The sequence below is a fragment of the Schistocerca nitens genome, chromosome 1 (assembly GCF_023898315.1).
Source record: "Schistocerca nitens isolate TAMUIC-IGC-003100 chromosome 1, iqSchNite1.1, whole genome shotgun sequence".
NCBI classification, from domain to species: Eukaryota; Metazoa; Arthropoda; class Insecta; order Orthoptera; family Acrididae; genus Schistocerca; species Schistocerca nitens.
This window is the reverse complement of record NC_064614.1, coordinates 394,115,530-394,128,090: the sequence shown is the minus strand read 5'-3', so window position 1 is coordinate 394,128,090 and position 12,561 is coordinate 394,115,530. Positions and strand designations below refer to the sequence as shown.

The 12,561-nt window shown below is 38.6% G+C and overlaps 1 protein-coding gene across 5 annotated transcripts in view; it reads right to left on the bottom strand.

Annotated features, from left to right (window-relative positions):
* Nucleotides 1-7,796: 7,796 nt before the first annotated feature.
* LOC126249381 (exportin-6-B) overlaps nucleotides 7,797-12,561 on the bottom strand; it is a 381,423-nt gene continuing 376,658 nt past the window's right edge. For all 5 annotated transcript variants that reach the window (XM_049951037.1, XM_049951050.1, XM_049951057.1 and 2 more), the window contains 2 exons: nucleotides 8,757-8,987; nucleotides 7,797-8,112 (listed from right to left, as the gene is read on the bottom strand). In XM_049951037.1, coding sequence (XP_049806994.1) covers nucleotides 8,011-8,112; nucleotides 8,757-8,987 — 333 coding nt within the window. In that variant the 3' untranslated portion in view covers nucleotides 7,797-8,010. The remainder of the gene's footprint in view (nucleotides 8,113-8,756; nucleotides 8,988-12,561) is intronic.

Below are 12,561 nucleotides of genomic sequence, written 5' to 3'. Positions count from 1 at the left end.
CAATAATTCCAGCAGAGATGAGGATTCAAGGAATTATGAGAGGTGAGATGATAGATGGAGGAACAGTGACATACAAATTCAGGAGGTAGGATGTTCGGTAAACTACACTGCATAGGGCCTGTTGGGCATGAGACATAGGAAGACCAATATTAACCTGATTAGGCATGGCAATGGTGGTGACCTGAGAGGAGACCTTATCAAGGAAAATGAAAAAAAGTCTGAAGAACTTGTATTACAACAGAAACTTGTGGATTAAATGTTGGTGCCCTTGTTGATCCAGGAAGCGAAGCATGTGCTATATCTCAGAAGTTATATAAACAGATACTGAATACAAATGTTGTTTTACCTAGTTTCCCAGTACAGGGTGTAAGGTTGTAAATACTGTGAGTGCTAAAAGTAAACCCATTATGGAGCAAGAGTTAATTAACATTAAAATAGAGTGAGAATAATATGAAGCCACATTTCTGGTTGTACCAAGACTCAATACATCAATTATATTGAGGATTGATTGGCTGAATGAAGTGGAGGCAGTAGTAAGTTTTGATGAAGGCACTGTGAGTGTGAAACAGGGAGGAGAGGAGAAAAGAAAAGGTTGACCTTTATAGAGGATAATGATGTAGAACAGGAAGAGGGATTTAATTGGGTGAACTTATGCTATGAAGAGGAGCCTACAGCAGACCAAGAAGTTATGGAATTAGACGGGGGAAAAGTCCTGATACTTTATAAGGGATTGGTGCAAGAGGATCAACATGGGGAGGACATAGTAGGCAATAAGCTGGAAGAACAGCCACAGCTGGATGAAGGGGTTTGGAGGAAATTAGTTGCAATAGTATATAAACACCGCAAAGTCTTTGTGTTATAGTTAAAAGACTATAATAATACATATATCCATGGAAAAAAATTAATTTTAAAAGTATATTGCAATTGCATTATTAGAAATTTTGTGCTTGTATGATTTTTGGCTAATCGGACTTCCTCTCTCACATTTCAACTGTAGATGCAGGCAGCGGACTTCAAGTACACCAGTGCGTGTCAGAAATATGAAGTCCTCCTCATTAGGTTTCACTTCACTTCTATAAAAAATATTTAATACTGATATCAAATCATCCTTTTTTTGCAATATATATGGTACAAAACACTTGTAGCCCACCATACTCTGAACTGCACATTTTAACAGAAACTTCTACATGCGAGAGAGTGAAACAAAATCATATAAAAAAAAAATGAATGTCCCCCCACCCCATTTGCATGCACCTTACTGTGCATTCATAATTAATGTCTTTGCCAATGGTTTTGGTTGATTGCTGTTTCACTTGTTTGTTTTTAAAAAATTTTAACTTTACAATATCCCGGGGGGGTCTTTCACCATGTACCTACACATCTTCTGTTGACAGCCAGGCATCCTGAAATGGGTAGAATTTAATATTAGTATTAAATAGCTCAAGCTAGAAGGAAAGCAGTAGGAGAAAAATACAGAGAATGGTGGATCTTGGGAGTTACTGAAAGAACCATTAGTCAGTACAATACTATTTGTGGTAGACGAGGAGGATGGAAAAGTGAGGGCAGTTTTGGATGCACATACTGTGAACCAGATCATTGAACCAGAATGAGACAAGCCAGAAATCATAAAACTGATTCAAAAATTTTAAAGGGGCGAAAATATTTAGTTTCATCAACTTGACAGCTGGTTACCGGGAGATACCCCTACCCCCAGAATCTCGCCAATACGCTGCCAGATGCTATCATTTTAGAGTATTACCATTTGGACTTAACGTATCACTTTCTGAGTTTATCAGAGCAACGCATAACATTTTGGGCGAAGAATTACTTAAAAATGTAACTGGTTATGTAGATGATGTATTAAATGTGAGTGCAACATGGGAAGAATAATTTGATAAACTGGGGGGGAATATTTGAGGAATTTGAGAAAGCTGCTGTACCAGCAAACCCAGACAAATCAGAATTTGGTAAATCCCAGATACAGTTTCTAGGGCATATAATCTCAGAAGAAGGCATTTGCCCAGATCCTAGCAAGCTGGAAGTGATCAGGCAGTTCCCAGTTCCAAGCACTAAGAAACAACTGAGAACATTTTTTAGCATCTCTGAGTTCTATTGAAAATTCCTTAAAGAATCTGTACTCAGTGCACAATATTTGAGAAAACTTACACAGGTACAGATGTCGTGGCTCTGGATTGAGGAATTCCAGGAAGAGTTCGAAAGGATTACAGAAGCGTTGTATAGTGCTGAAATACACTGAAGAGCCAAATAAACTGGCACACCTGTCTAATATTACGTAGTGCCACAACATGACGTGGCATGGACTCGAATAATGTCTGAAGTAGTGCTGGACGGAAATGACATCATGAATCCGGTAGAGCTGTCCATAAATCCACAAGAGTACAAGAGGTGGAGATCTCTTCTGAACAGCACGTCACAAGGCATCCCAGACATGCTCAATAATGTTCATGTCTGGGGAGTTTGGTGGCCAGCAGAAGTGTTTAAACTCAGAAGAGTGTTCCTGGAGCCACTCAGTAGCAATTCTGAACATGTGGGGTGTCGCACTGTCCTACTGGAATTGCCAAAGTCCGTTGGAATGCAAAATGGACATGAATGCCTGCAGATGATCAAACAGGGTGCTTATGTACATGTCACCTGTCAGACTTATACCTAGACATATCAGGGGTCCCATAACATTCCAACAATTTGAAATGAGACTCGTCCGACGAAGCAACACATTTCCAGTCATCAACAGTCCAATGTCGGTGTTGACGGGCCCAGGCGATGCATAAAGCTTTGTGTCAGGCAGTCATCAAGGGTACATGAGTGGGCCTTCGGCTCCGAAAGCCTATATCGATGATGTTTCGTTGAATGGTTCACATGCTGACACTCGTTGATGGCCCACCATTGAAATCTCCAGCAACTTGCGGAAGGGTTGCACTTTTGTCACACTGAACGATGCTCTTCAGTTGTCACTGGTCCTGTTCTTGCAGGATCTTTTTTCGGCCACAACGATGTCAGAGATTTGATGTTTTACCAGATTCCTGATATTCACAGTACACTCGTGAAATGGTCATGCAAGAAAATCCGCACTTCATCGCTACCTTGGAGGTGTGGTGTCGCATCGCTTGTGTGGTGACTATAACATCTCATTCAAACTCGCTTAAATCTTGATAACCTGCTGTTGTAGCAGCAGTAACCAATCTAACAACTCTGCTGGACACTTGTGTCTTATATAGGCATTACTGACCGCAGCGCTGTATTCTGCCTGTTTATATATCTCTGTATTTGAATACAAATGCTTGTACCAGTTTCTTTGGCACTTCAGTGTAATATACCATTCAGGTGTTTTAAAACACTTTTGTCTGGGTGCAGACAGCTCAGATAATGGATGAGGTGCACACTTATACCAAGAAGAGAAAGACAAGAGTACCAAGGTAGTTAAGACCACAGTGTTTGGCAGCAGAAGTCTAAATGTTTGGGAAAGGAGATATTGTATTACAGAAAGAGAGGCACTGGCTATTGTGTGGGGTTTCAAACATTTCTGGTATTATTTGGCCACTGACCACAAAACACTGACATTCTCAACCACCAGTAAGATGAGGCAGGCTTGTTTGTTAAGGTGGGCTGTGGCACTTCAAGACTGTGACTTTGAGGTGATATACAAACCAGGTAAAAATCGTATAATACCAGATGCATTATCAAAGCTGCCATTTGATACAAGGGGACTGCAGTGAATAAGCCACAAAGAGAAGAAATCCAAATGAATTTAATGAAAGGGGTACAACATGAAGAGAGATTCTTAACAAACATACATAGAGTACAGAATGAAGATGAAAAGCTGGAGCTAAAAATAAATATCAGTGCGCTGGTGAAGGGAAGATTCGGACATATTATTTCCTCCATCAAGGAATACTATACAATGGAGAGGAGGAAGAGAATTGGAAGTTAAGTAACAAAACACACAATACACAAATTAATCTGGCACACTCATTATAGTAATTCACATTATGGACCTGGGAAATGCCTGGAAAAGCTGAAGTTAGACTGAGCAAGTATTATACTTGCCAGAAAACAAAAATGACCACCATGCAATCTAAAGGTTACCTACACTCAATTATACCAGAATCCATCAAAGACATATTAGCAACTGACCTGTTCAGACCGTTGCCTGAGCTTGAGGAAAACACCCAAATTATGGTTGCAAATGAATTAGTATCCACATTTGAAAGTTCTATCCATTGAAGAAAGCTACCAGCAAAGCCATTATTAGTAAATTTGGAAAGAACAATTTTTCTTGTCAGGTGTGTACACCAAAATGAATCTTAAGTGACAACAGATCCCTGTTCAGATCCAAGGAATGGAGGGAGATGCTCAGAAGACATCAAATAGAACAGATTGCCGACCTCAAAACCAGCCGAATGGACAATGAAAGAACTGAACGGGTTATGTAGGACATATTGCCATCAGAAGCATGGTTCACGGAAGGAGTACCTGGAAGGGTTTGAACATATCAGAAGCCACTTACTGCACGATTCAACAGGATTCGTGCCATGCGAGATATTACTTAATCAGGAGCCTGACAGTGTCTTTTGTGAGTTAGTGGAACACCCACCTGGAAGTAATATAACCTGGGAGACGAAGCTAGAGCTTGTTGAACTGAATATGAGGCAAAAGTTGTCGAGACAAGAGAGACATGATAAATTAGAGAAATCGGTAATCTATTGAGTAGGAGACTTAATGCTGGTGTAAGTACATGCAAAGTCAAAGAAAATAGATTCAGAGATGCATATAATTAATCATGTGTATAAAGGACCAATATAGAACTGTTAGGATACAGCATCCCAACACCGCAGAGCTGGACTATGCTCAAACCAAATGAGTACATGGCAAGGAACATAAAGAAATATTACCCGCATGAAGGTAGGGGTAACCCGGATGAAAGGAATGAGCAAGACAGTTAAAGCATAGGTAACAGGCAGCATTTTTGTCTGTGTACAGAGTGGTAATTGGTATGCTTCCAGCTGGGTGAGACTTTTCTTTCTTTTTCAAGTCTCGCTCCTCTACCATCTTTCCTGCCCATAGATTTAAGAGGTCTTTAGGCATAAATTCATTGGATGATTAGCAAATCCTGGCAGATACTAAGAAGGAGTTAAGAAAATAGAAGGGTTTATTAATTATGTCAATAAATAGATTAAATGGTGGTTATTCAGACAACATCTAGAATGTAGTAGGGGTTATTGTTTAAGTTATTTTGTTGTCATAGCCATATGGTTGTCCAGAAATTCCAATAAAAACCAATTAGTAACCTATGGTATATTTCATTATGATAACAGGAGATATATACAAAATATCAAAGAAGTCATATCTTACGTAATTGTTTGGAAGTTAAATTACAAAAATAGTAGTGCCAGACTTGATGGTAAACATTATATATAAGGTGTAAGTTCTATGAAACACGTAACAGCTGACGCGTGAATGTCATTCGTGTGTGCACAAGTTGTCCTATTTATATCAGAATGTATTTACATGTTGTAATGATGAAAGATGTATGATGATGATGATGATGATGATGATGATGATGATAAGTGGAGAGTAACTCTTAAAGAGTAGAGAAATAATGATTAAATAATCTAATTAGCTGTTGAGGTTGATATCTTAGGTTATTGGATTGAGGGTGAAGGCGGAATGCTGGCACTATGTGGTAAAATAATGAGAACTGATATTTCAAATTTTGAATCTATATAACAAAAGGTATTTACCATCCTATCTGTGATATTAATAATGACTGTTCAAATTCAGTAAAAATAGGCTAGGGCAGAGTAATATAGCTATCTCTTTGGAAACTGGTTCACAGACAACCACATTAGTGATAGACTTACATTTGCATAATCTAGTAAGGAGTAAAGGATTGCCAATTATTTGTATTATTTATAATACATTGTTTAATATCTTTTGTGTTACTAGTGTGTTAGAGATACAGAATAGTCACTGCTTCGAGGTAGTTCCACTCCTCCTTGTGAGGTGTTGAACTGAGGTGATAGTGTTTTGGATGGCAAGCCCTACTGAAAAGATGGCAAGGCCAAGGGGTAATGGAAACAAAGTTAAAAAGTGTTTTTGTGCTGTGTTTCATAATATATATCTAGCATTTCATGGGACACACTAACTGTTCAAGAGAGAAATTTATTGTACATTACGTAAAGAATTTGTGTAAACTGTTTCCTAATTTTCCAATACGGTATGTTATATATTTTGTATTTTGTATAACGTTTACTGTAGAGGCAGTTTACGACTGGAGTCAGAGGGAATTTACTCAACATTTTATAATTTTAATGATTTCTTGGATTTAATGTCTTAACTCTTTTTGAATATGTACAAACTTTTCCTATATTCATTTTTGCCTCCAGCTACAAAGAAGCCTTTTTGGACAGGTAAATGTAGATTGATTTCACAAAGGTCGAGGTAAGCTAGATATTGACAGCTGAGTGCCAGAGAGATACAGCAATTGCTAGTAAGTGGACTGCAGGCAGCATGCAGGAAGAAGTCGCAAAGTGAGCTGTAAGAGAGTCTGTAATACATCCTGTCAATTGAGTGTGTCCCCGATGCCACAGGTTGACCTTCAGCAATTTACTGATCGTGACATAAGAGTTTACTTTGAAGTGTTTAAATAAGTATCTACATTGTACCATGATTATGCATTTCGTGTCAACCGTGTCGGCCACCTACAATTGGTCTTCAGCAAGGACTGTGGTGTCGTTTTGCTAATTAATGCTACAGCGTGTGAAGATATCAAATAGAGACCTGTGAGCAGTATAACCATCATTAAATTGAAGGGTGAAGGGAGTACCTACATCACATTTGTGTAAAATCAAGAATGTAACACTTAATTACAATGGAACACCATAGTGATTATTGTTACACTAGAACATTATTGACTGTGTTAATTCATTATTCAGCAGCTGAAAGACTGATACAGAAAACACCCACAACAGTATTAGCTGATCAGCCCCTTATCCTTAGGACACAGTCAGTGTAACTCATTTATTAGGCTGCTATTCGGTGTTTGGGTTATCAATAACATCTAAACCACTTGGGAGAGTTTCAGTCTGAATGTTCAATTCACAGGTACTTTTACCTTGTGGTCCTAACAGTTGCCAACATATCTCTTCTTGTTGTAGACACACTGTATAGTATTGCTATGAGTCGAGCAGGGAAGAGAAACTGACTCCAAACCTTGGTTCAAGAGAGACAATATAAAGGAAATCATTAAACGTAATCATAGACTACAATCAATGAGTCAATACAGGGCTGCAAGAGATCAGAAGCTTTTGTGTCACAATGCCATGTCTCACATCCTTTATGCTTCCATTTACATGGGTATCAGAGGCTTATATCCATGTCCATGTTGTTTATCATAACGAGTTGTTTACATGACTATCAAGCAACTTACCTCTCTCAGGTCGTTAAAACAGAGTAGCTCCTGAAAATATAATGAAGATCTGAATCTCCAACACCACTACGTTTGGAGTTACAACAGCAACTTGCAATAGATATATGATACAAACAGAAATGAATTAATTGTAGTAGAGCTTGGTTGTAAAACCTTCATTATCTTCAGGAAATCCATAAAACAAACAAACAAACACACACACACACACACACACACACACACACACACACACACACACACACACACACACACACACACACACCAGAGAACGGTGCCAGAGTAACAATTAAAACTCATTGCTACTTTCAGATTTCTATTTTATAACTGTGAACAATACACAACTATACAAAATGAGAAAATTTGCACCATTCTTCTTCTATAAGAAGTTTAATAACAGCAAAATATGTAATAAGACAATCTTTTTGATTCAGGACTTTCATCCTAATCATCATTAGCAATATAAAAATTCACAAAAGCCTTATGAAGAATATAAAAAGTTACATATATTGGTCCACTTTACACTGCAAAGCTAAAGCCATTTATATGACTGTACACTATAAAGTTCAGAGTTTTACACTGCCCCCAGGAAGACTGCTATTACACAGCCTATAACATCGTAGATCATTTACCAATCTCTGCACGTTCTGGGTAAACGATGGAAGGTCCTGCATGAAAATAAAATACAACAACTTGAATAGCTCTTACAACAGCAGCCTAATAGGGACTAATCAATTTATCCTTATACATGATGAACAGGTTTTTAACCCAAATAAAGTAAGAATGTTGCACATATGCAGAGGAAAGAGGGATAGGGTATGCTAAGGGGATGTAGCACATCGGGATGAGGTGGGGATACAGCAATGCGAGTGTGGTGCATACAGAGACGGGGTTGTGTGAGATACAGTGATGAGGGGTGGGCGAAGGACGTGGGGCGAGAGGGGTGGCGGGGCAGCGGGGGGGGGGGGGGGTGCGCATGGGTGGGCGGCAGGGGGTGAGAGTTGGCATGGGTGACAGGGAGTAGGGGGCAGGGCATAGGAAGGTGGGAGGCAGTAGGGGTTGTAGGTTGGTGAGAGCGGTAGTGAAATGGGAGGAGGAGTAGGGATGTAGGGAGAAGGTTGCTGAGAGGGGGTAGGCGGCGAGTGTGGGTAGGGGGTGATGAGAGGTCTTAGGGAGGTGAATGGTAGGAGTGTTAGATGAGTGAGAACGAATGAATTGAGAGGCTGCAGAAGAGCCTGAGGAGGAGAAAGACGAGATGGTGTAGGAGGATGGAAAGAGGGAGAATATGGAACTTTCATAATTCTATGCTTACCACTTCTTGCCTGAAATTTCTTTGTAAAATCTCCTTTTGATCATTATCCAAACCCTCGGTAGACTGCAGAAACCTGGGGAGATATTCACTGTAGAAGGCAGTAAAATTTACAGATGCCATGTTGTACATTGCTGTTGTAATTTCTTCTTCCAGCAATGCATGAGATTTGTGTATAAGTGAATGAAATAATACTGTCAAAAACTGCCCCAGCAACTCTTCCTGGAAGATACTCTGCAGAAAGACATTTACAACAGGCATTAGTGCAACCTAACTGTGTTAATGTCAGAAACACAGGTGCAAAACACATTCAATTCACTAATGAAACACATATCATCTAACTAAAATTACACAAGTAACACACAAATTGAAAATATGAAACAACAAAAATTATTCAGTTAAACCCTGATATGCCGTAGTCCAATACACTGCGGATTCAGATATAACGTGGTGTAAGGATCTAATTATAGTTTGCAGGTCTCTGTAATATCATTTACTGCTGCAACCTTCAAGCCTTGAAAACAATAACCGTGAGGAATATGGGCAAATAATCTCAACCATTGGTCTTTCTTATTATCGAGAATGGTTGCTAGACAGAAACCTGAATACATGTGTCATGTTTAACATTGTGAAGCAGTCAACAAAATGACTATGAAAAAACGGTTGACAACAGTTGAAATGAGCAAAATCATAATGATGATCATGCTTCATTCATTCAGCATCTATATTTTTCTGCAATTGTTATGATGTAGCAGTAACAATGATTAAAGTTCAAGTCACAAAATTTCACATTGATTTACATGGCAACAAAGACTTTATTACCTCTGACAGATAGTATTAAAGTGGGAATGTCAGTACAGAATGAGCCAAATGAAAATAGGAGGAGAAGCAGGGCCTTCCAATGGTTAATATTCTTCACAATTTCTTGAAATTTTACAGTGTGATAATTGATGAACATTTAAGTTATAATCAAGAGTTCAACTGTGATGCAACAACAATTTATTCTTGCCTGCTTCCAGCCATAACTCTAAATGTAAAAAAAACTCAAGAAGTACGCTGCAATTCAAAATGAAGAGCGACAGAATTATCTTCCTCCTTGCCACAAATAAATCACATAGTCATAAACTGAACCTCTTTGTATAGGTAAAAATAAAAGCCTCAGATGTTTTGAGCACATTTAACATGCAATCATTACAGTTCACATCTTGGATGACATGTTGAAATCACCATAAAGTGGCTTTGTGTTTCATCAGTGAAAGCACCTGCAATCACTTATCAAGCTGAAGGAACTGAACTAATCCTTGGTCACTGTCTGGGCCATACAACCAATGATATGTTGCAGTCAAAAGATGAAATAATAAAAACATTGTCTTTGCTCAAAAACCTTCTTTGCTCAAAAACCACATCAGTATTAACTCAGTCAATGTGTTAGTGCCTCAAAAAAGGATTTAAGGCTCGTTATCAGCATGAATTTCATTGATCCTGATGAGGAAATGGAAAAGTTGTTGAAATCTGTAGCACTGTACACTGTTGCATATTTAACAGTCCTGACAAGGCAAAGCATTAGAACTTGCAGGAACAAGTCTTCCATGGAAGAAAACGCATCAGATGAAGAAGAAACTAGCGCCTTTTCTCATGAAGTAATGAGTGTTATCAACACGGGATATCAAACTAGTTCCATGTTTATAGACTTTCAGAAGGCTTTTAACACCATTCCTCACAAGCACCTTCTAATCAACCAGTATGTGTACTGAGTATCAGCTCGGTTGTGTGACTAGATTCACAATTTCCTGTCAGAAAGATCACAGTTCGTAGTAACTGACAGAAAGTCATAGGACAGCTCATTCACAGGATAAAATTATAACTATATGGTCAGTGATGAAGGAAGTGTCTGGTCAGCAGCACAAGGTTGAGGATATAAAGTCAGTATGCAGTAAAAATGTTTCTGTTACTGATAAGTCAGATATCTGTGAAGTATCTAATAATCGGTTTCTGAACATAGCTGGTAAATTAAATAATAACTTAGTTTCTACAGGAAATCATATAACTCTTTCTTGAAAAATGGCTGTCTGAGACTGATATCCGAAATACACTTCTGTGGTACTGACAAGGGGGAGAATGAGTTGATGGTTAAATCACTGAAGACTAAGGACTCATAGATGTGATGGAGTATCCAGCACAATACTGAAGTACTGTGCTGCACATTTTAGCCCTGTACTTAGCCATATTTGTAATTTTTACTTTAAGAATGGTCAGTTTCCTGAACAATTCAAGCACTCAGTAGTAAAGCCACTTTATAAAAAGGCAGAAAGGGATAATGTAGACAATTTTAGACCTATTTCTATGTCATCAATGTTTGCTAAAGTTATTGAAAGGCTATGTATGTAAGGATAATTGATCATTTCATATCACATAATTTGCTGTCAAATGTACAGTTTGGTTTTAGAAGTGGTGTAACAAATAACAATGCTATATTCTCTTTTCTCAGTGAGGTATTGGATGGATTAAATAAAAGATGTCAAATGCTAGGCATCCTTTTAATTTAACTAAGGCGTTTGAATGTGTTGATCACAAAATATTGTTCCGGAAGATGGACCATTATAGAATACAGGGAGTAGCTTACAACTGGTTCACCTCTTACTTTAAGAACAGACAGCAAAAGGTCATTCTCAACCGTATTGATAAGGCTATGATGTGATGTCCGAGTGGGGACAGTTAGATGTGGGGTGCCCCAGGGATAAGTGCTGGGGCCACTCCTGTATTTTATTTATATAAATGATATGCCTTCTAGTATTACAGGTGATTCTAAAATATCTGCTTGCTGATGACACTAGCTTGGTAGTAAAAGATGTTGCGTGCAGCATTGGTATTTTTTCAAATAGTGCAGTTCAAGACATAAGTTCATGGATTGTAGAAAATAAAGTAATACTAAATCACAATAAGATTCAATTTTTACACTTTCTAATACACAATTCAACAAAACCTGACGTTATAATTACAAAGAATGGGCATATGACTAGTGAGATTGAACAGTTCAGATTTCAAGGTGTTCAGATAGATAGTAAACTGTCATTTGTTTTGTTCTGGGGAGCAAAAACAACTAAGTCCATATGCGTCCACATCAGAACCTTAGAACACAAATACAAGTAAGGGGTTAAAAGTGACTACACATTAAGCCCAGTCAATGAAAGGAAAGAGAGCTAAAAACAAGGACTACCTCTTTGAGGAAGGTCCACAAACTTTAGATTACATGTCCTTTGCCATGTTACTACAATAGATAAAAATAAAAATGCTGTCGACAGCACCCTGTAGTTTGCTAAAACGACCTGTAACTCAGAAGGCAAATGTGCATTAGAATGTAAGTGGTTAAAAAAAAGGGCATTTGAGAAGAAAATGGTGAACCATCAAAAGTTGATAACAATGAGCACAAAGTGATGGGGGATCACCACTTAACAAATTCTGATGGCTAAAGCAAGAGTGCCCAATACGCAACCTAGCTAAAACGATCTCCTCACAGTGAGAGAGTCAAGACGATGTCGGCCAAGCAGCTGGGAGAGGTTTAATTCCACGGAACTTGTTCCCATGAAGAGAAGACCAGTGGTGATGCAAAAGTGACACCACCTGCTGACTGACAGCTACACGGAGATCATCAAATGGAATGGACATCACCGTGGCTCCCTCAAGAGTGAGCAAGTGGACACTTTCTAGGACCCATTGCACTAAGGGATGGACTGCGTATAGCACACAGATGCACTGAAGGGCACTAAGAGATTTGGAACAGATGACACAATTGAAAAGCCTATGTCAC